This window comes from Bidens hawaiensis, unplaced genomic scaffold, assembly GCF_021521415.1.
Source record: "Bidens hawaiensis isolate Kalapana, Puna unplaced genomic scaffold, B.hawaiensis_p1.1 tig00034426_1, whole genome shotgun sequence".
Lineage (NCBI taxonomy): Eukaryota > Viridiplantae > Streptophyta > Magnoliopsida > Asterales > Asteraceae > Bidens > Bidens hawaiensis.
In genome coordinates, this window is record NW_027495954.1 from 126,192 (window position 1) to 151,608 (window position 25,417).

General features: G+C 33.5%; 3 protein-coding genes across 4 annotated transcripts; 2 read left to right on the forward strand and 1 right to left on the reverse strand.

The window, feature by feature from the left end:
• Positions 1-15,686: 15,686 nt before the first annotated feature.
• LOC143586175 (uncharacterized) lies at positions 15,687-17,159 on the forward strand. The gene is made up of 4 exons (XM_077067777.1): positions 15,687-15,894; positions 15,983-16,060; positions 16,564-16,668; positions 16,985-17,159. The coding sequence occupies exons 1-4, from the start codon at positions 15,819-15,821 to the stop codon at positions 17,098-17,100; spliced, it is 375 nt and encodes a 124-aa protein (XP_076923892.1). The 5' UTR covers positions 15,687-15,818; the 3' UTR covers positions 17,101-17,159.
• Positions 17,160-20,328: 3,169 nt separating this feature from the next.
• On the forward strand, positions 20,329-21,523 carry LOC143586176 (uncharacterized). 2 transcript variants are annotated; one of them, XR_013144667.1, is made up of 4 exons: positions 20,329-20,448; positions 20,541-20,586; positions 20,708-20,776; positions 21,005-21,523. XR_013144667.1 is itself a non-coding variant. In XM_077067778.1 (4 exons), exons 1-4 carry the CDS (start codon positions 20,351-20,353, stop codon positions 21,465-21,467), a joined length of 648 nt encoding a protein of 215 aa, XP_076923893.1. In that variant the 5' UTR covers positions 20,329-20,350; the 3' UTR covers positions 21,468-21,523. The 2 variants fall into 2 exon arrangements, 1 of the variants encoding a protein (XP_076923893.1); XM_077067778.1 differs by having other exon boundaries at positions 20,329-20,586; positions 21,005-21,185; positions 21,306-21,523.
• A 2,304-nt stretch (positions 21,524-23,827) lies between these two features.
• LOC143586174 (uncharacterized) lies at positions 23,828-24,987 on the reverse strand. Its single transcript, XM_077067776.1, has 4 exons — positions 24,733-24,987; positions 24,591-24,652; positions 24,466-24,558; positions 23,828-24,365 (listed from the first exon to the last, which is right to left on the reverse strand). The coding sequence occupies exons 1-4, from the start codon at positions 24,985-24,987 to the stop codon at positions 23,828-23,830; spliced, it is 948 nt and encodes a 315-aa protein (XP_076923891.1).
• Positions 24,988-25,417: the final 430 nt, after the last annotated feature.

The following is a 25,417-nucleotide window of genomic DNA, read 5'->3' on the forward strand; positions in this document are numbered from 1 at the left end:
AAAGAATAATTATTAGATTATTAAGCAATCAGTTGAATTGATTTCCTTACAGTCATCAATTAGGGTTAATTAATAATATCTAAATCAAGCAATCTTACGAAACACTAAAACCCTAGATAACTTGATAAATTAACATGACATCATGAACATGGATCAACACAATAAGCAAGAATATTGTTACTATCTATCCTAGCATGCAATTGACCAAGACACATGAATAACTCCTCACCTTACAGCTATTGGAATATAGCAAAACATTCAAAATCCTAACCAACTATCAACAAGCTTCTATGATCTAATGGGCCCATTTAATCACAATATTCAAAACACCAAGTAATGATTTAAACATAAACCCTAAATCTAAAGAACACAATTAAAAGATAAAAGATCTATGTGAAGCAATAGTTAACAATCAATCAAGATAATAAATACTTATATGCATCATGAAAACAAAACCAAGTCTTTACTATTAATAAAACGAAACCATAATCAAACAATTGTCCAAAGCAAGAATCAAGTCTTAAACATGTTCATAAAACCTAGGTAGACATGAAGTCTAGCCTAGCATAGTCAAAATCAAAGATAAATAACTAAAACCAAGAACAAAGATAATCATCATGAAAGATAATGAACAAGAATAAAGATAAAGAACGAGAGAACCCGTCTTAATCGACCCTTGAACACTTGGCTGAAAGCTTAATGATCCTCCTTGATTCCTAGCTCCAAATAACCTTCAAACCCTTGGAAACCCTCTTAAAATCGGCTGCAATAAGTCTTAGAATCGGATTGGTTATAAATATGTATATATAGAACGCATAATGGGCTTGGACTTGCAAAAATGAGTGACTAGGGAGGCCTAGGCGCCCCGCGACCGCATACTGCCTCTGGCTTCGCGTGCGGCGGCGCCCTTCTGATGGGAATTTTTAATTTTTTTGTTTTATTATTTTATCTTGCAAAATCTTGATTAATCTTCTTCCTTAAACTCCAAGTAACGCTAGAACCTTCTAGCCCTTCTTTTCCTTGACTTTCAAACCACCATCTATATGAAAATAAATCAAAACTCGTAAGTGAAGTAATCATGTAACCAATTATGAGCAAAACGAGCATAAACTTCGCATGAAAAGATAGAAAGAATTAAGTTTAACATGCAAGACAACAAACGATATAAAACATGATAAACATATAATACTTGACTCAAAACCTAAAATAATAAAAGATAAACAAAACTCGAACTAAAACCAAACTCAAAACATTAAATAAACATAACTTTACAAGGGATTCGAGATGTATAAATAGATGTATATCAAATATCCCCACACTTACTCTTTTTTCGTCCCTGAAAAAGTCTAATGCAGTTGGATCAGAATCGGAAAATATAGTCTTAAAAACATGTAGATTAATTTTTAAAGCTTAGAAAAACGCAAAAACCGCGATCACCGATATTGGTGTCCACTTAAACCCATGCCTTAATCTTCACCGGGACAAATAAGATCCGACAATAATAGTACTCAGTGGTTTACACAATTAAGACCCGCTTATTTTCAGCTTTTACCGGACCAGACCACCCCAACTTGACTTAAACCTCAAAATTAGCAGATTTGAAACTTTTTGTTGCTCTATTTTTTTTCATGAATAGTTAAGACGATCAAGGGTATTGTTTATCCACCTAAGCTTAAGCATCAAATTCTACCAAGCAGCCATTAGATATTATTAAGGTTCAATTAATTTATAGCTAGTGTTCCCCACATCATGACATACCCCCGTTATCAAGCAATACACCGAACCATTACCATAGGTGAGTATGCAAAATTTCATCTGTAGGGCTTACATGTGGCGTGTCCCTTGTGGTCCATTTCTTAATGGTAATGAGACGCGAGCAAGGGGACCCCACATGGCTAACAGCGTGGATGATCAAGTCTGTAATGCATTTGTACTTTTATACTTTTTGTGATCATGTTTAAAGACTTATATGGCAGAAAACTGTGGGTTTGCTCTTTTTTAGCTTAAATTTAAATATTCACAACCCCATTTGGAATTGTGAATACCCAGATGAATAGTCGGCATACAGACCCATGGTCTCCGGACCCGGGGCATCCCATCAATACAAGATTTAAGGTTATAAAACCATACGCCAATTATGTGTAAAACACTAAAGCTATGCAGTTTAAGATTATATCACAGGCTACACGGCGTACTCTAACGTTAAACCTACCCAAGCATCATATGATAACGTATTTAATTTTTTTTAAACTTTTCAAACTTTATGATATTTTCACTTTTCATACCAAGAATTGAGGCTTAAGTATGGCTGACCTTTCATTACTTATTTTCTACGGACAAAACGCTTTACCCACAAGAGATTTCCGACCGATTTTATCAAATTTGCCCCTTCATTTTCAAGGCTGAGCCTACCGACACATCCCAACTTAGGTGCGCTTTCTTTTATTTATCTCATATTGTTAGTAGTTTGAAAAACTAATTTCTGATAAATATCATCATCTCCCACTTTAACGCAAAAAAACTAACTTCAAGGGACATTTTTTAAACATTTTTCAATTTTTTTTAAATTTTTTATTATTTTTTTAAAAACTCAATTACGACTCAAATATCCTATGCCCACACTTAAATTTTGCATTGTCTTCAATTCAAGGAAAGGACGACTCAAAATAAAAATAAAAGTAAAAATAAAGTCGGACTACAAAAAACTAAAAACCTGAAAATAAATAAAAAAACAAAAGAAAAATAAAAAGTTAACAAGCTAGATAAATGGAAAAGATTTAGCTGGTAATATGCGCATGAAAATGATGCCTAAGTCTTCTTTCCATGAATGTCCTCCAACTACGAACGTGCTCAGCAAATGGTAACTCCTTCTCTCACGAACGTAAGAGGCCAAACAAAACAAGCATATCTAAAAATGTATCTTATCATACTGATAGATATTATGCATTCAAAGTGCTTCAATCAATAAATATATATATATATATATATAGGGTTTGGATCAAATACAAATGAAATTAACGTGCTAAATGTGAGAATCAAGTAGAGTAATTATGTATACAAGTAGAGTAATTATCATAGAGTAATTATGTATATATATATATATATATAAAACATGAATAATCATGAGCAAATAAATAATAACACATAACGTATACGGCTCGGCTGCTCCTCTATCCCCACACTTGTCTTTTTCATTAAATTCTTCCTTGGGGATCGTCTCTCTAGCTCATTCAATCTTCAAACTCGCAAAACTCAAAAATACAAAACAAAGTCGAACTACAAAAAATGACGTTAGTGACTCAAAGAAAAAGAAAATAAAAATAAAAATAAAAGAAAGTATACAAACTCTACACTTGAGTTTTCACTCAAGAACCTATGTTATGCGAATCACGTGGCGGACCGAGTGGAGCTTCCTCCACCTCGGTTGAACTCCAATGCCCTCAAAGATGTCGATTCATGATCCGACCATTCGTCAACCTTCGTCTTCTTCTTTCTAACACCACGAACCTTCTCAACCTTACGCTTTCCACCACCTTTTTCTCTAACACGCTTAACCATTACCCGAGAAAGAGAAACTTCTCGCACTTTTTTCACACTATAACTTACCGAACGGGAATCGTCAAGACTAGGACCCATGCCCGAGATAAATGATTCTATCGAGTAAACTGGATGACATGGATCGATAAGACCGTCTTGACCACTCGGATGTCTGATGGACTTCGCCAAATAAATGGCACTATCATCGCCGGCTGTAAGAGTGATCTTGCCTTCAAACACATCGATGATTGCCCTAGCAATACGTAAGAATGGACGACCCAAAATAATAGGAACCCTCTCGTCGGCCTCCATATCTAAAACAACAAAATCTGCGGGAAAAACCAAATTATCTACCTTAACGAGAAAATTTTCCACGACAACCCTCGGATACTTAACGGAACGATCGGCTAAAGACAACGTCATACGAGTAGGGGTGAGCTCTCTGAGGCCCAACTTTTCATACAAAGAATATGGCATGAGGTTTATGCTAGCTCCAAGATCGGCTAATGCTTGACACGTCATCTCACTCCCGAAAAGGCATGGAATGGTAAAAACGCCGGGGTCGGATAATTTCTCCGGTACTTTATTAAGAACCACCGCAGAACACTCTCCATTTAGCGGAACAGTCGACAGCTCCTCCAACTTATCCTTTCTTTTAAGAAGGTCTTTCAAAAATTTGGCTTATTTGGGCATATGCTGGAGAACTTCGACGAATGGGATGTTGACATTTAATTGGCTAAAAATATTAAGAAAATGCCCATAATCTTTTGTATATTGTTGATGCTTTAGACGAGCGGGATACGGGACATAAGAAGGGTTAATGATGTGTGGTGGTGGCCGGACTCCAACCGGCTTCTTTTCAATTAGTGGCTCAATAATTGGTGTTTTACCTATTGACTTACCCGGAGCCTCTACCTCTATCTCCTCATCTACCAATTCATCGTCCCCATTTTTCCCAATTTCTTTACTAACTACATCCTGACCAAAAACCCTACCACTACGAGTGAAGATGGCTTTCAATTGAGTAGCCGGATTAGTTTGAGGAATACCTGAAAACTGACCTGGGGACGTTTCTTCTAAACGACGAGCAATATCACCAACAGTTCTTTGAATATCAAGAATAGCAGATTGTTGATTCTTGAAAAGCAAATCGTGTTCAGCAAACTTTTTCTGTGTAACTTGATCTCTCTCCAAGATTTGCTTCATCATCTCTTCCAACCGCCCAATTCCACCATTCGAATCCTGCACATTATTTTGACCATTAGTATTATTGGTATTATTATCATTAAAATACTGACCTTGTGCTGGAGCATAAGAATTTTGAAATCCGGGTGGTGCGCCTGACGGACGCCAGTTGGAATTATTCTGATTCGGGTTTTTGTAGGTGTTCCAACTCTGATTATCGTTGCTGTAATTATTGGGAAACCTATTCTGACCAGCAACAAAATCGACTTGTTGATTCATCACCGGGCACTCCAATGTACCGTGTCCACCTCTACAAAACTCACACCTGTCCACCTTGGGCTTCAGCTCCTTAACCTCTCTAGTTAGTGATTCCAACGCAGCAGCCACACTAGTATCCAGATTAACCTGGTGTACACCTCGAGCGGATGAGGATGTACTGCTAACGTAAATGGAATTCCCGCGATGTGGCACTGTGGCAAGGTCCGATTGAGCGAAGCTGTCAAACATCTCGTTACATTCCGCGACATTCTTCCTAGCTAGTAGACTTCCTCCCGCGGCCGTGTCGAACCGAACTTGGGTTTCGTAGTTCAACCCATTGTAAAATTTCTCCACGAGAGCCCATGGTGTGAGGCCATTCTGTGAGCATCGAGACAGCAAGCTTTGAAAACGCTCCCAACCATGCCAATATTGTTCATCCGGCCCCATGTGAAACGAGTGAATCTGATCGCGAAGAACAGCCGCTTTAGCCGGTGGGAAGTATCTCTTAATAAATGCAGAACGTAGTGCTTCCCAAGTGGTGAACGTGCCAGGTGGCTGCGTGTCAAGCCAAGTGGCTGCTTTACCTGCAAGTGAAAACGGAAATAAATGTAAGAAAATAGCATCTTCGGTAGCACCTTGTAAATTAAAAGTTTTAAAAACGCGGTAAAGTCGGTTAATGTGAGCCGGTGCGTCCTCGTCATCACGCCCATTAAACTGATTGGTTTGAACGATGTTGTTCATGACGTATGACGGAATTTGCCACGAGTTGGGGTTTTCGATCTGGGGAACGACGATTCATGACTGGTTTCCGGTTAAGCCATCGAAGGCTTGAGCAGCAATTGTCCTATTGTCGGCCATTTGATCTTGACGTTTAGGACTTTCGGGTGGTGAACTGTGTGGTGACGACTTTGTTAGATGCGGGTTCTGACGGTTGTTCTTCTACTGACGAACTAGCCTCGGTCTTCAACGGAGAAGATCCAAGATTATCCAGCGGTGGTCCTTGCGAACGAAGATGTGGCATAAACTTGAAAAACGCAAAAGAGCAAATGAGTAGACTCGAATACTTAAAAATAAACTAAAACTGAAATTAGACTCCTACGACTCAAACAAAATAAAACAAATAGCACGGATGTAGCAGATTAGTCCAAGTAAAGCTAATAACGCAATCGCCAAGAGTCCCCGGCAACGGCGCCAAAAACTTGATATGCTCAAAACAGTCAATAAAATATTAACTAAATTAAACAAGTAATAAAAACTAGACCTAAGACTCAACTAAACAAAACACCGTCAAGTGAACCGGTCAATTGTACTAAAGCTAAGTAAGTCCGAAATATCGAACCCACAGGACTCTTTAAATTACGTTAATTAACTAATTAGACTCGACTTACGACACGACTATTTATTATTAATGTTTTAAGGGGGTTTTTAAAACTAATATCAAACTAAGAAAACAAATAAGCAAGTAAACGAGAACCAAACAATCAAACACAAGATCGAAAACAATCAGAGAAGGAATCTACATAGGTAAGAATCCCATGCATCAACAATCATCAAGCAATGGACAAATAACCTGATTATGGAAACTGATTTCTAAACGTATTCATCTAACAAACCCTAAGGACCATTGACCGAATCAAACGAAATCCCAAAGAATAATTATTAGATTATTAAGCAATTAGTTGAATTGATTTCCTTACAGTCATCAATTAGGGTTAATTAATAATATCTAAATCAAGCAATCTTACGAAACACTAAAACCCTAGATAACTTGATAAATTAACATGACATCATGAACATGGATCAACACAATAAGCAAGAATATTGTCACTATCTATCCTAGCATGCAATTGACCAAGACACATGAATAACTCCTCACCTTACAGCTATTGGAATTTAGAAAAACATTCAAAATCCTAACCAACTATCAACAAGCTTCTATGATCTAATGGGCCCATTTAATCACAATATTCAAAACACCAAGTAATGATTTAACCAATGATGAGCAAAACGAGCATAAACCAATGATGAGCAAAACGATCATAAACTTCGCATGAAAAGATAGAAAGAATTAAGTTTAACATGCAAGACACCAAACGATATAAAACATGATAAACATATAATACTTGACTCAAAACCTAAAATAAAAAAAGTTAAACAACACTCGAACTAAAACCAAACTCAAAACATTAAATAAACATAACTTTACAAGGGATTCGAGATGTATAAATAGATGTATATCAAATCCCTAGACTAGTCTTTATTTATAACACATTATGTACTTGTTTGTCAATCAATAAAGAATATCTAGTTGCCACTAGTGGGCGTATGTGAGTTTAGATCGAACCATGTTAAATCCTTATGTTCGTTTATTTCTTTCGTGTGTTGTGTTCAGTTGTGTCCTTAAATCCTAACCCTAATCATCCCTCAATATAAGGTTTGATAAGTAACTTCACCTTATGGACAGGAATGAAGAGAGTTAGTTGAGCTCATGGATGTGGAACATGACCTACAATCTTTAAAAATTAAACTTAACAACAACATCCTTCACATATTTTGCTTGATTTATTATAGTACCTTTGGTAGTTTATGTAATTTGGAAGCCCAAAACATTAGGCAAGTCATCCATTGGACCCATTTCAGTTTCTTGAACTTGATACAAAGATAAATGTTTGTGGAAGCAAAAATGATATCATCTGCATAACTCTGTTCAACGAGTAGATCATTTTCAACTTTAATTTTTTGAAGAACAAAGTGTTGGGGTATTGTTGCCCATGAGAAATCCCCACAAATATTTATCCTACATAGGTATTATTTTTTTTTGTTTTAGAGTTATTATAGAAAAAGAAAAAAAAAGATATGTATTCTTTTTCTTAAAACGTATGATGGTTTTTGTTTGGCGGGTTCTTCGGGCCCATATGCCCATTTATATATTTTATGATATTTTTGGCGGGCTTTACGTGAGGATCAATAGAGTCAAGAAAATTGTTTATTTTGGTTGTGTGTATAAACAGTCGGCATCACGCAAGGAAATTGATTGACAAATTTTTGGTTTATTCCTCTACTTCCATCGGAAAAGAGAAGATCAAAGACGAGGATACAATTGTGTGCTCCAAAGATTTTTGGTATTTTGGTGGAGACAAGAGACGTTTTGAGACCGATGGTTTCTCGTTGGTGATAACTCTTACTTGTATTCTTTTGTAGTTTTATTCCATATGCTTGATGTTAGTTTGTACCAGGTATATGATGATTTGTGTATGCCTCTAGATTTATCTTGAGAAAACTTTGTATTGCTATTATTGGTGATAGTGGATTTGAAGCGGCTCTAGTAGTCCCGTGGTTTTTACTCTCGCCTTAAGAGGTTTTCCACGCTAAAATTTTTGTGTCCCTTTGGTTTTTAGAATATACTATTTGTTTGTATCCTCATTGGTTCAATCGGGTTGGGAAAAAGTTTAGCCAAACGAAGATTAATTCCGCACATTTGTTTACCGTCGTGACCAGGTGGTCGTTTTTCCAACAGAGTGGTATCAGAGATTCGGCTCTTGTTCTTGTGTTAAGACTTGTTTGAATGATGGAATCTAATACAAGTAGGATGGTGAATTTGAATGATTCTAATTATCATGTTTGGAAAGGCAAGATTGAAGACATTTTTTTGTGAAGAATTATTATTTGCCTGTGTTCAGTAACGATAAAACTGAAGATAAATCGATGAAGAGTGGAATATTATGCTTAGGAAGAGTTGCGGGTATATTCGGCAATGGGTTGATGATAATGTTTTGAACCATATTAGCGGGGAGAGTCAAGCTCATACTCTATGGAGCAAGCTTGAAGAGTTGTATGCTCGGAAGACCGGGAACAATAAGTTGTTCTTGATTAAAAGTTGATAAACTTGAAATACCGTGATGGAACTCCTGTTACTACCCAATTGAATGCTTTTTATGGTGTTATTAATCAGCTTGCAGGTATGGGTATTAAGTTTGAAGACGAGATACGAGGTTTATGGCTTCTTGGTACTTTACCGAATTCTTGGGAGACTTTTAGGACATCGTTGTCCAACTCCACAATAAACGGTATTATTACTATGGAATTGGCTAAAGGTAGTATTATAAATGAAGAGATGAGAAGAAATTCACAAGGTTCCTCTTCACATTCAGATGCCTTGGTTACCGAAAGTATGGGGGTTTATAGTAGAGGTCCGAGTAACAGAGCAAGACACCGCATTAAGTCTAAAAGGAAGTGTGCTGATTTTGAGTGTTATCATTGTGGTAGAAAAGGGCACGCAATAAAATTCTACAGACAACTAAAAAGGGAGAAAAAGAAGGATAATTACAACAATAAAAGGAGCAACCATAAGAAAGATGAAGATGATGAAGGTACTTCTGAAACTAGCATTTCCACCAAAGAGTTTCATATTTGTTGTGATTATGATAGGGTGAACATTCCACATGATGATTCGGTTTGGATTGTTGACAGTGGCGCTACATGTCATGTGACATCACAAAGGGATTTCTATTGATCTTATACTCCTGGTGATTCTGGGAATGTCAAGATGGGTAATAATGGGATATCAAAGATTGTTGGTGTTGGGGATGTTTGCTTGAAGTTTGATACTTGGATGGATTTGGTTTACACAATGTAAAACATGTTCCGGATATTAAACTTAATTTGATCTCCGCAGGCACATTAGATCATGATGGTTTCCACAGTACCTTTGGTGGTGGAATTTGGAAACTCACTGGTGGTTCGTTGATCGTGGCAAGAGGTAAAAGAACTTTAAAGTTATACATGGCACATCCAAAGATTTGTAGAGACTCGGTTCACTCATTGACGAATTCTGATGTGACCAATCTATGGCATAAGAGACTTGCTCATATGGGTGAAAAAGGGATATTTTATTGAAGAACGATGTCTTGTCCGGTGTGAAAGATGTGCATTTAAAGATGTGTTCTCATTGTATGAATTGTAAGCAAAAAAGAGTTTCTTTTCATAGTCATTCGCCTCATAGAAAATAAAGTATACTTGACTTGGTTCACTCAGATGTATGTGGCCCTATGAAGACTAGAACACTTGGGGGTTGCTTATACTTTGTCACTTTTATATATGATCATTTGAGGAAGGTATGGGCTTATACTTTGAAGTCTAAAGATCAAGTATTTGACGTGTTTAAGCAGTTTCAAGCCCTAGTTGAGAGAAAAACTGGGAAGAAGCTCAAGTGTATTCGAACAAACAATGGAGGTGAATATGTTGGTCCTTTTAATGCTTATTGTAAAGAGAAAGTTATTTGACACCAAAAGCCACCTCCAAAGACACTAAAGTTGAACGATTTAGCAGAACGGATGAACAGAACCCTGGTTGAAAGGTTTAAGTGTTTGCTCTCACATGTTGGGCTGCCTAATTATTTTTGGGGTGAAACTTTAAATACGGCGGTACATGTTATTGATCTTACTCCTTGTATTCCTTTGCATAATGATGTTCCAGATAAGGTTTGGAGTGGCAAAAATGATACATATCGTTATTTGCGGGTCTTTGGATGCAAAAATGTCACATGTTGGGTTGCCTAATTCTTTTTGCGGTGAAACTTCAAATACGGCGGTACATGTTATTAATCTTACTCCTTGTATTCCTTTGCATAATGATGTTCCATATAAGGTTTGGAGTGGCAAAAATGTTACATATCGTTATTTGCGGGTCTTAGGATGCAAAGCATTTGTGCATATTCCCAAAGATGAAAGATCAAAGGTTGATTTGAAGTCCAGACGATGTATATTCCTTGGTTATGGGCTAGATGAGTTTGGATATAGACTATATGATCAGGTTTCAAAGAAGCATGTAACAAGTCGTGATGTTGTGTTTGTGGAATATCAGAGTTTGAAAAATATTCAGAAACAAGAGGTCCTCCTCAGTACACTGATGATCTCATTGATTTAGATCCAATTCCTACTCAACACTCTAAGTTACATCACGAAGATGATATTCAAAATGATGAACAACATGGTACCGATAATGTTGATAATCTAGAGCAGGTAGAGTTGGATGAGGATATTCATCCCACGTTACCTGTAGATATGCATGCATTTGTCCCACTCAGGCGGTCTACCAGAGATCGTCAACCTTCTACTAGCTATTCGACTGGTGAGTATGTCTTACTCACTGATGGGGGAGAGCCCGAGTTTTACAAAATGGCCATGGAAGATAAGCATAAAAGAGAGTGGGTTCAAACCATGCAAGATGAGATGGATTCCTTGTATGAGAACAATACCTTTGATTTGGTGAAGTTGCCTAAGGGCAAACGAGCTTTAAAGAACAAGTGGGTCTACAAATTGAAAACTAAAGAACATACCTCACGGCTTAGGTACAAGGCAAGATTGGTGGTCAAGGGGTTCAGTCAAAGGAAGAGTACTGACCTTGAGGTTGAGAAAATGGATGTCAAGACAACATTCCTTCATGGTGATCGGAATAAAGAAATCTATATGGAGCAATCTGAAGGTTTTAAGGTTAAAGGTAAAGAAGATTATATTTGTAAACTTCAGAAAAGTCTTTATGGGTTGAAGCAAGTATCAAGACAGTGGTACAAGAAATTTGAGTAGGTTATGGGGAACCAAGGCTACCGAAAGGCTGCATCTGGCCACTATGTTTCTTCAAGAGGTTTGGTGATGATGATTTAATCATATTATTGCTTTATGTTGATGACATGTTGATTGTTGTCAAGAATACAGAAAGAATTTTTTAGATGAAGAAAGAATTAAGCAAGTCGTTTTCTATGAAAGACTTGGGGCCAACTAAAAATATCATTGGCATTCGGATTACTAGAGATAGAGCTTCAGAGAAGTTGCACGTGTCACAAGAGCAATACATTGAAAAGGTTCTTAGCAGATTCAAGATGTCTAAAGTTAATGTGGTTAGTACACCTCTTACTCCCAACTTTAAGTTAACTGAAAATGATTGCCCTACTCCTAAGAAAGAGATTGAAGAGATAGATGGTGTTCTATATGCATCAGCAGTTGGAAGCTTAATGTATATGGTATGTACACAGGCTGATATTGCCCATACGGTAGGTGTTGTTAGTCGGTTCTTGTAAAATCCGGGTAAGAAGCACTGGGAAGCCGTTAAGTGGATCCTAAGATATCTACGTGGTACTTCCAAATTGGGTATAACATTTGGAAATATGGAGCCAATGTTGTTGGTTACACGGATTCTAATATGGCAGGAAATATGGACAAATCCACTTCTGGATATTTGATGTTATTTGCAGGGGGGGCATGTCATGGCAGTCAAGACTGCAAAAGTGTGTTGCTTTATCTATTACCGAGGCATAATATATGGCAGCAACAGAAGCATGCAAAGAATTATTGTGGTTGAAAAGACTTATGCAAGAGTTTGGCTTTATGCAACAACGCTACGTGATTCGAATTGGTGATAATCTAAGTGCTATTTACCTTGCTAAGAACACTATGTTTCATAAGAGAACAAAACATATTGATGTGAGGTATCATTGGTTTAAAGATGCAATCGAAGACAAGTTGTTTGAACTTAATAAAGTTCACACCATTGATAATTGTACTAATATGTTGACCAAACCTTTGGGAGAAACTAAAAATATGGTGTTCGCTTGCTGAGGTAGTGAGCTCTTTTTCATGTTTAAAGTGTTGAAGAAAAACATAAGTCGTCGTGATGTTAAGGCAGAAGTAAGACCAGATGGTTTGGACCACATGCTAGATTCTAGAAGCTCTAGATCAAAACCAGAAGTAATAGCACGTACACGGGAAGACACTCTAGAGATATATAGATTCTGGACTTCACCTTAAATTCAAAAATACAATCCATTGGGGAATGGAATGCCACGAAGACTTGAACTTCTAGAAACCTAATGACGTATTCACAAAAGTACGAAGACAAAATATACATAGGTCTCAAGAGATGAACCTACTAAACAAAGTTGCAACTACAAGTGCACATAAATCTTTTTTTTTCTTTTACGCTAAGAATATCAAGTCAAATTATCTCTATAAACAATTACGCAATTATATAGTGAAGGATGAACCCCGAGGAAGTCCTATACGTAAAAGAAGTCGGGTGCCAGTTGGGTTTCATTTGGGTTCCAATTGCGGAATGCATAGGGTGATTCGTATGGATTAGTTTCAAATTGAGGGTGATAATGCGGTTGTAAAAATATTTAGTTTGAATAGGTTGTTTGGGTTATTTTGTTGGTTTTAGTTGTATTCCAAAATATTGATTATTTGGGTTGTAAGAATTCATGTAGGTTGAATGAATATTGTTTGTAAATTGTAAAGGGCGTTAGCCTATTACACATAGGCTAATATATTAAAGGGCGTTTGCTTATTACGCATAACCGTAAGTGTATGTGTATTTTTCACTTCTCACATCCTTCAAGTATTATTTTTAAACAAAGTTATAGACTTGTAGTAACGAGAGACTTTCTTATTAATATGAATTTGTAACAGTTCTACTAAGAGAAATGTAGTACCATTATGAGGAGAAAAATTAGTAGTTACTATAAATATATAACCATTATCCTTTTCCGTTTATTTACATAATAAATGTGTGATTTATATTTAACTACGCGCTCGGTGAGTTGTGACGGAGCAAATCGATAAAACCTGGACGATGGTAAATCCCAAGCATTGTCAGTCATAGGGTGTTGAGGTGGTAAGTCAGCGGGAAGTTGGTCGATTGTGGTTACGTGCGTGATGTGTTGGAACTAAAACAAAAAATTATAAACATTGAGGTGGCCAATAGGTTTGTCAGTCAATAAAAGTCGAGCGTTGGTAAAACCCAAGCGTTGAGATGGCGAGTCGATACAAATTCGGTTGGTCTCACTCATGTTTGTTACGTATTAGAACTAAAACAAAAACAAATTTGGCATTCGGTCGGTTTTTGTTACGTTCGTTACGATAGTGAAACTAAAACAAGATGTAGTGAGCTTATGCAAATTCGGTTGGTTTCTATCACGTTCGTTACGGTATCGAAACTAAAAAAAATGAATAAAACAACATTGTCATTCAGTTTAAGTTATGTTCGTTACGGTACTGAAACTGAAAAAAAAGGACAAAATAAAATTCCGCCGGCCACTAAGGTGCCGCCAAGTAACCCAGTAAGGGCCCTTGCAGCATCAAAGTTGTCATTTATATAGTTATATATATATATATATATATATATATATAGGGGAGGAATATTTTGATAACCATATTGAGTTTTAAGAACTTAAGAACTCAATTCTAGGCCACACATTTAATTAAATGGATTGAAATATGTGGTTGAGATTAAATCTGGCAAAAAAGTCAAAGTAGCAGAGAACATAAATATGTAACTGGTTACACTAACTTTTACGTCCGTTACACATGTGTAAAAAGTCGACTCGGTGCGTAAAAAATTCTGTAATTTTTTTACTTGTATGTAACTTACATATATTACGCAAGTATAAAAAAAATCGAAAAAAAATCGTTACACTAAGTTCTTTCGAGTTCTTAAAACTCAAAGGGGTTCTTAATTGAAATCTCCACTATATATATATATATATATATATATATATATATATATATATATATATAGAAAAGGGTTAAAATAAAAATACATAGTTTTGTAGGAAGGGGATAAAATTTAGAGTAAAGATACTATGTAGCCTAAATCCTTGATCCTAGGAAACTATTTGCTATTTTGAAAACTACTAATCTCAACCACTAGATCTTATATCTAAAAGCCTAGATTTATTCTTACTCTTTCTAGAAAACTATTTCTTTTTATTATAACCCATCCCTATATATATATATATATATATATATATATATATATATGGTGAGGATCCTAAGAGAACCCTCTAAGAATTGAGAACTTTAAGAACCATTTTAGTTCACATATTTAACAAAACATCTGTTTTAAAAATCAATGGCGTTTTTGAAAATATAAAAAACTTGGAGGTGTAATTATGGAAACTTGAAAAATCAAAACAAATATTCTAACAAACCCCAAAATCATCAACAAAAATCAGATCCCGCTTCTCTTACATCCATCCCGACGATCTAGGGTTTTGCCGATCTCCACCGCTGCTCACGGCCGCTCTCCGCCGCTGCTCACGGCCGCTCTCCGTCGCTCCAGCCGTTGTCCGCCGCTCTCCGCCGCTCCAATCATTCTCCGCCGCTCTCCATCGCCCCAAATCTGTATTGTTTCTTCGCTTATTGTTATTATTAATACGTGATTGATTGATTGTGGACACTCTAAATAATAGTTTGGACAGATTATTATTGTTATTGTTATTATTATTACTATTATTATTATTATTAGTTGTTTGTTGTAGAAACTGTTTTGGATTGGTTTTGATTAGTTTAATTGATTTATTATTTGTTAGTTTTATTGTTCATTTATCATTTCATAAATTAATGTGTCTATGTTGATTGTTATATAACTTGTTTGATTTTGATATTGAGAATTGTTCATTGTGAGTTTATTTTGAAAACTAGTGACAAATCTGACAAAATACATTGCTAAATTAAGCTTATGTAATATATATAATAGTTAGTTGTTTGATAATTATACACATATGTACAAATATGATGTGACTTAATTATACATATATGCATAATAATTATAATAAAATGAATGTTAATAACATGATAGGAAATATACGTAAGTGTATAGTTATTCATTAATATTGTACACATATGTAATTAACAAAATATGATGTGACTTTATATACTAATATACATAATATAAATGTTTTTATATAGTTAATAATAGTAATGACTTTTTGTTATGCATATGTACATATATGATTTAATTCTATACTCATACATGGATGTTTATACGTATGTGTATAATAATATTATATGTATATGTATAATAATACTAATGAGTTTTTGTTTGTTAATTCAGGTCCAATTAAGGGAAACAAAATGGCTAAACGTAAGTATTTAAACATCATGCTTTGTTTTGTTATTATATGTTAATATTTATGATGTGTCTTTAAAGTTTTGAAAATCTAATTTTATAGGTAAAAAAAGTGAAAGGATAGCAATCAAGAGAGCATGTCGATATTCAAACACTAAAGATGATCCAATTAACATTGAAGGTATTGCTTAATTTTATATATGTGTATAACGATGTTTTGTTTGGTAAAGTTGTCTATGTCATATATATGTGTATTTTTTTGGTGTAGGGGGGGGGGGGGGGTGTAATAGTTCTTGTTCTACATATTTGTATAATACTTTAATGTTAGGTTATGTGTGGGTCTTGTTTGTACTGACAGCAGGTTACGTTTTAATCTATATAATTTATCTATGGTTAAATCTAATTTTGCGTATTATATACATGTACGTATATGTATAACATGTTATACACATATGTACAACGCAAGTTTATAATATGATCAACAGATTATACACATATGTACAATCGGTTTATATTATAATAATATCAAACAATTGTTGATGCTATTATAAACTGTTTGCACATATGTGTATGATATGTTATATGTATACGTATATGTATATTATATTTTAAATTAGCTTTAGTTGTATATAATATTGTTATATGTAAAATCTGCATTGTTGTTATTGTTGTTATGCAATGCAGAGACCGATGACTTTGTTGAACCGATTCAAAAGAAAACAGAAAATACATCCAAAGTTATTCCGAAAAAGAGCAAGGAAAGTGGAAAAAAGAATCTAACTGTTGAAGGTAATGCTTAATTTAATCTATATAATTTATCTATGGTTAAATCTAATTTTGCGTATTATATACATGTACGTATATGTATAACATGCTATACACATATGTATAATGCAAGTTTATAATATGATCAACAGATTATACACATGTGTACAATCAGTTTATATTATAATAATATCAAACAATTATTGATGCTATTATAAACTGTTTGCACATATGTGTATGATATGTTATACGTATACGTATATGTATATTGTATTTTACATTAGCTTTAGTTGTATAATACTGTTATATGTAAAATATGTATTGTTGTTATGCAATGCAGAGACCGATGACTTTGTTGAACCGATTCAAAAGAAAACAGAAAATACATCCAAAGTTATTCCGAAAAAGAGCAAGGAAAGTGGAAAAAAGAATCTAACTGTTGAAGGTATTGCTTAATTTAATCTATATAATTTATGTATAGTTAAATCTAATTTTGCGTATTATATACATGTACGTATATGTATAACATGTTATACACATGTACAACGCAAGTTTATAATATGATCAACAGATTATACACATATGTACAATCGGTTTATATTATAATAATATCAAACAATTGTTGATGCTATTATAAACTGTTTGCACATATGTGTATGATATGTTATACGTATACGCATATGTATATTGTATTTAAATTAGCTTTAGTTGTATATAATATTGTTATATGTAAAATCTGTATTGTTGTTATTGTTATGATTTTGTTGAACCGGTTCGGAAAAAGAGCAAGGAAGGTGAAAAAAAGAACTTAACAGTTGAAGGTATTGCTTAATTTAATCAATATAATTTATCTATGGTTAAATCTAATTTTGCGTATTATATACATGTACGTATATGTATAACATGTTATACACATATGTACAACGCAAGTTTATAATATGATCAACAGATCATACACATATGTACAAATGGTTTATATAATAATAATATCAAACAATTGTTGATGCTATTATAAGCTGTTTGTACATATATGTATATTAAAACAAATTTAGCATATTATATACATGTACCTATGTGTATAACATTTGCGTATAGTATATTAAACCTAATTTAGCATATTATACATATGTACGTATATGTATAACATTTTTAGTATAATTAGTAATATGTTTATGTTAGGTATGTATAGATCTAGTTTATGGTACATGTTGGTGTTATTACATATATGTATATTTAGTAATATTTCTGTTTAGCTTATATGTGTACAACAATGTTTTGTTTTGTAATCGTAGATTGTCTATGTCATGTACGTATGTATATATGGAGTAATAGTTCCCTTTGTACATAAGTGTACAATATAAGTTATTAATAGTAAATTCTCTATATTTGATATTGTTGGTATACGTTGCAGATAATGATGAGTTTGAAGAAAACATGCTATTAAGGGATATAGCAAACAACAAATCAAAAAAAAAAATTTGATTGTAGCTGAGAAAACTCAAAAAGGTAAAGTTATATACTTATATACTTCACTATAATGCGAAGTTTTTATTGTATGAATTTATTTTAATTAATTGAAGTGTGTTGTATGTAGGAAAACAAAAGAAAACAAGGTTAAGTGGGGAAAACCAAGCAAAGGGGAAAGGGAAAGCTGGAAAACCGGTTAACAAAAACAAGATGTGTGGAATCCGTGCAAGAACATCTCCACATACCTTATACGAAACTGTTCAAAGTTGACTCGAAGACAAAGAACTATGGTGAGAAAGATAGGTTTTGGGAAGTTGTTAACACTAAAAGTGAAGAAGATTAATGCAAAAATTGGGCATTATGTTGTTGACTGTTTTAACCAAGAAGAAATGGCAATAATTTTGAGTGACGAAAAACGAATACTAGTCACCAAAGAGGATTTGAAGAAACTGCTTGGAATACCTTCTGAAGGTATTAGGATTTGTGTGGAGAAATCTGATAATGTGCCATTACTTTCACATTGGAAAGCTAGGTATCTAGATGGTCAGTTAAGTCCCGGTGAAATTGCAAGTAAGATTCTAGAGAACGAGTACGAGGAGGAGATGATGTTTAAAGTTGATTTTTTGATGCTTTTCATATCTACTATGATAGAGTCTACTTTAAACGGAAAATGCCTTAATAAGAGTTTGAATTGGGTTCAGAAAGATACAGATTTTGGTGAATATGGCTGGTGCCACTACATAATGGACGTTCTGAAAACATGTAAGAAGAATTGGGAGCTGTATGATCATTCAAAATACTTTGTGGGGCCTTTTACCTTTCTCGTGGTACGTAAATATAACTCAATATAGTACTGAATTGTGTGGTAATTGTGTAAAGCTTGTTTTAGAATTGTTTGTATACATGTCAACACATGTATAAAAGTAATGAACTATTTGGTTATTGAAAGTTTGTTTACTACATATAGTGAGTAATATGACTGTTTGTACATATGTGTATATTGATAAAGTTTGTGAAAATTGTAGTTATTTGATGTGTACATATGTGTATAATTATAATTTGTTTTGGTATTTGATGTTTGTTTACTACATATAGTGATTAGTGATTAATATGACTGTTTTAACATATGTGTATAGTGATGAAGTTTGTGGTGGTTAATATAGCATCTTATCGTTGTGTACATATGCGTATAATGATTAAAAATGTTCATTAATTGCAACTTATATATGCTATTTAATATGTGTATAGTAAGATATAGCTATATATACATATGTGTATTGGTTTTATAAAAATGATACATGTGTTTGTACATGTATTTAGCTTTTTTAAAAGTATTTGTATATGTATTGTAAAGTAACTTGTATTTGTATCTTTTATATCTTGATAGGGTTACATGCGAAGGTATGGACAATGAGAGGACAATGCCACCAATTGTCTATTGGACAGGAAGCGGACAAGAAGTTAGGGAGAAGAAAGAATGTTTGAATGGGGGATTTGGATTAGGAAGTTTAAGAGAATTATATGTTGATGAATATAATTATGATGTTGAAAGTGAAGAAGAGGTTGAATTTGACGACGAAAGTTTGGAGGTAATGTTCAAAGAGTTAAACAAAAAGTGCATAGTTCTCCAAAAAAAATGTTTTATTATTTTTACTAATAACACATGTTATCATTTTTGTTTACAGAATCAAGTTGCAAAGTTGGAAGGGTTGTGTGAAGTTAATTTGCAAGAAAAGATAAAGCTCGAGGAGGAAATAAGAAATTTCAAAAGAAAATTTCCTGATAACATTGAGGTGTTATCAATAATTGAAAAGTATAAACAGATCTATATGTGTTGTGTTAATTTTGATGAATATGGGGGAGAGGGGAACATGGGGAATGAGGTACTGATGGAAGAAGATGAGGATTCTGATAATGTACATCAAGAGGGGGACGTGGAAGCTGAGCATACTAATTCCATCAAGTTTTATGAAATACAGGACCCGACATGGATAGATGTTGCTATTTAAGTTGCTGATGCTATCCAAGACGTGAGTAATGAAAAAGATGTTGCTGATGCTATTCAAAACGCGAGTAATGAAATTGAAGTGAGAGATTGTAGGCAACTTGATTTCACTAATGACATGCCAAGCTTCAAGCTGCTTTCACAAGATTCCCATGAAAATATAGAAAAAGAAGTTTGTGAGAATTTTTAAAGGTTAAAAAGGGAGACAAAGTTATCAGAATATGATAAATCTCCATGGCTGGAAAGAGCGGTGAATGTTATGAAGTGCCTTACAAAAGAAGAGAAGATGGTTTGGAACTACATATTAGAGGGCGCGGTTTATTATGGGTAACGTTTTCTCTTCATAATATGGTGACCATACATACGATTTGTTTACATATTTCATTTTGTAACAAAATGAAAATTATGAATACATACTGGAAAGCTGGAAAAAAAAACAAAGACAAGAGTCAGCTTGTTGAAGATGGAAAGTATGTTTGCACATGTTTAAATTAGTATTTTATTTCAAAAAAAAATACCTGTTTATACATATATGTATAATATGTTATACATATATGTATAACTTAATGTATGTTTATTCGTAAAATGCAGGCTGTTAGCAAAAAAAGGAAAGGCAGCACAAGAGAAGAAAGAAGAAACGCCAGTGAAGAGAACCATGGAGTATGTGTTAAAATAAATTAACAAAAATGTCATTATACATATATGTATAATGATTGTTTTTATTATAGATATATGTATAAGGTATACATATATGTATAGTCTATCCTCTATACACATGTTAAATGTATAAAAATCTTTATACTTGTATGCGTACATACCGTTTATGTTAAATGTTTTGGTGCATTAAAAATATTTGTATAATCAGTTGGTGTTGCTTGAAAAATGCAGGATCCCCGCGTATGAAACAAATTTTGGGTTTAAATGCATGCATTATAGCTTATCAGAATTAACGCCTAGCACACCAGTTGGTTCAGAGGTTATTGATGCTTGGGCTACCATCCTAAATTTTGAGGAAGCAAAACGAAGCAACAGCTCGCGATATAGACTCTTCGGCTATATAGGCTTATTTGTAAGTAAAATAAAAAAAACATTTCTCTCTAAAATATATTCTTTATTCTGATTAGTTAGAAATTGCTTAATATTATAAAATTTTAAAAGGTCTATAATTTGTGTTTTTTCTATATGATAGCCACAGCCTGCCTTGTATGGCTTATTGTGTGATAAAGAAAGTCGGTTGGAGTATTTTAAAAAAAGCTTACGTCGTTTACTCGAAGAGAAAAACGAGAAGATGACCCTAAGAGATTATGAGCTAATCGTTTTTCCCGTTTTTGAGGAAGGCCAATATTTCTAGTGAGCTTCCACTTCAAAAATCCGGCCATCAATGTGATTGATAATATGGATCCCAATGAAACTGTTGGTACATGTGATGATCACGAAGAATTTTATAAAAAGTCGGTTACAGTACAAGTGGTAAGTTTTTAATCTACAAAAAAAATATTATACGTATATGTACAAACAGTTTTTAATAATATCAAATAATTGTTGATGCTATTATAAACTGTTTGTACATATGTGTATGATATGTTATGCATATACGTAAATGTATATTGTATGCTAAATTAGCTTTAGTTTTATATAAAGTTATTACATGTAATTGTTGATGCTATAATTATATGTTATACAATTATTATTTGAACAAACAAATTGTTGATGCTATTATAAACTGTTTCTATGTATGTGTATAGTATGTTTTACATATATGTATAAGTGTTTAGTACATATGTGTATACTACGTTTGTGTTTGATAATAGTTATTGTACATTAATGTTAGGTTATGTGTGTGTCTTGTATGTAGATTAAGAAACTATTTGAACATGTGTATAATGAGTAATATGTTTGTGTTAGGTATGTATAGATCTAGTTTATGGTACATGTTGGTGTTATTACATATGTATATTTAGTAATATTTCTGTTTAGTACATGTGTATAATACGTTAATGTTAAGTTATGTGTGGATCTTGTCTTAGGTACATGTAAAAATAACAAAAATTAGCAGTTATAAATGTGTAAATTAAAAACTGTGTGTACATATGTGTTTAATATAAATTATTAATTGTAAAATCTCTATATTGATATTGTACGGAATATTATTATACGCATCTCTTAAATTTCATTTTTTATTTTTTTACAGAAAGAAATATTTGTGGACTATTTGAAAGAAATTGATCATCCAAGGATGATTGATATTGAAAAGTTAGTACCAAGAAGACTGCATATTGATTGGGCGACATCTGGTAATGTTGTTGACTCTTGAGTGTTTACAATAAGACATATGGAGACTTGGATGGGAAATACAGATGTTAAGTGGGATTGCGGGCTGTCAATCGATCGAAAAAAGATTAAAGCGAAAATTGCAGTTCTTAGGAAGAAGTATGCAGCAGCAATAGCGTTATCAGAATCGAATACGCTGCGGGGCAGAATTTTGATGGAAGCAAATGAATTGGCAAGTCAACAAAAGAATAACTAAATTTTCTTTTAAATTTTGTTTGAATTGTAGTGCTACATGAAGTTTATGAATGTTAGATTTATGCTACTAGTTTCGTTTGTGTATGATGTAATAGTTTGAACCGAATGTTGTTTTATTTCTCCCAATTTTACTGATGTGATATCAATGGCTGCATTGACAAAATGACTTGAATATAAAAGCGTTGCGTAATGTACATACATGTATAATTTATTAAAGTAAGCATATGTCAATGTAAGTTCGTAAAACTAAATCACAAATGACAAGTAGTATCTTTTGTAAAGTTAAAATATTTAAAAACATATGTATAATCTGTATAGTACATGCATATGCTTAATATATAATACACATTTATAATCTGTAAAAAAAGAGTAAACGCGTGTATATGTATCCTGTATAATATACACATATGTATAACCTGTATAAATAAATATTTTATGAAGGGATTCTAAGTTGAGTGTGTAATATTTATACTACACACATATGTATAATCTGTATAATACACGCACATGCTTAATCTGTATTGTACACGCATATGCTTAATATATAATACACATTTATAATCTGTAAAAAGAGAGTAAACGCGTGTATATGTATCCTGTATAATATACACATATGTATAACCTGTATAAATAAATATTTTATGAAGAGATTCTAAGTTGAGTGTGTAATATTTATACTATACACATATATGTAATCTGTATAATACACGCACATGCTTAATCTGTATAATATATAATACACATTTATAATCCGCAAAAAAAGAATATACGTGTGTGTATATGTATTCTGTATAATATACACATGTGTATAACCTGTATAATAAATATTTACGACGGGATTCTAAGTTGAGTGTATGATATTTATATTATACACAAATGTATAATCTGTATACTCGCATATGCTTAATATGTACTCTATATATAATAAACATTTATAATCTTCCAAAAAAAATATACGCGTGTGTATATGCATTCTGTATAATATACACATGTGTATAACATGTATAATATACATACCATGGCACAAACTATATCACAAACAGACATTATTTAAGTGGAACATAACAAATTCAAATAAAATTAATAGTAATGTCTAAGTTGATTATCAATATAAAAACATTATTTAAAAAAAACAATTCAATAAGAAAGAAGAATCATGTCCAAATAAAGTCACTCACATAGTCTTCAAATATCTTCATTTGATTCTTCGTCATTTGTTTCATCATCGGTTTCTTCATCATATGTTTCATCATCATCGGTCTCCTCATCAGTTGATGTTTCCCATGTTTCTACATCCGGAATACCTAACTTTAAAGGACAATTCCTTTTATCATGAAGCCTTACTAGTTTCTTACAAAAATTACATTTTCTCCTGCTCTTCTTTCTCTTCTTTCTCTTCTTGTTCTTAATCTTTTTCTTAGCCTTTTCACCCGGGCCAATTGGACGTTTCTTTTTTCGAGAACCTTTGTTCCGAATTCCTTTTGGTGCTCTAATTAAAACTTCTGTGGGTATTTTATGAGATAGCAACTCCTCAATTACAACACCTTTGTTGTGTGTAGGCTCAAGTGGGAATTCCTCAAAAATCTTATCCTTTATTGCTTGAATTTGTTGATCAAGTTCTTCAAGATTATTAATATTGCATCTCAGCCTATCCGTGCACATCTGAATATTATCAAAAATTCGATGTCTAATTATCGAACTTTGGGTTTGATAGGCATTGTACCTATTAAATAAAAAACAAAATATATAGTTAAAAACTAATCCTGCCTATACATATATGTAACAGAAACTATGTAACAGAAACTACACCAATATGACATTACCTGTTTTCCATACTATAGACACCGCTTGGAAGAGCATCTCTAAGCCACCGCTTATTAATATACTTCATAGGAATCTTATCTACTTCGTGGTGCCTATAAATGCAAAACGCATGACGACAAGATACCTAATGCGTGTGAATCCCAAACACTCACATGTCACAGTGAAGTCCGATGTATCAAGAGTAACCTAAAAAATTGCAAATACATGACAGTAAGCATTAATATGTAAAATATACATATATGTATATTATTTAAAAAACTTTATACCTTGTACTCATTCACAATATGTTTCAAGTGGTTTTGATGAGCAACGACATAACTATGTATATTACTTGATTCCTCTCGAGATACAATGTAACACAAGCGCATAGCTTTGTACATCTCCTTCTGGACTTCAAAAAAAACAGCTCGGGTGTAAACCTCATTAGCATGACGTTCAATCGGAAATGGTGTTTTGAATTTTGGGCTGGTTGTTTCTGTTTTATCTTGAAGTTCGCCTTGCTCGTTTTGTTGGCCATCCATAGTTGTCTCAAAACACAACATAAACTGAACTAATGTGAACTAGAGTTAGTTTTAAAGAGATGATTGGAACTCTCACATCTGGATGTAGTCTTCATTAAACAACACGTAGGGACATTTCTAAAGTAACCGGGAACCCACTGATCACGGATGGCATACATTTCAGATAACCATTCATGGTCTTGCAGCCCATAATCATTCATCAACCGATTCCATCGACGCTCAAATGTTTCCGGATCAATATAAACATTCCAAACAAGCTTGTGAATCGATCGGCGAATATTTGAATTGTTCAAAAGATTCCCATCGATCTGAAAAACAGTACCAAAAGTGAGATTCTTTCTGTATATAAAAAACAATTTTTAAGTTTATAAAAGTCCTAATTATACATACAAGTACCTAACGCTAACTTATTATACACAAGAGTACACAA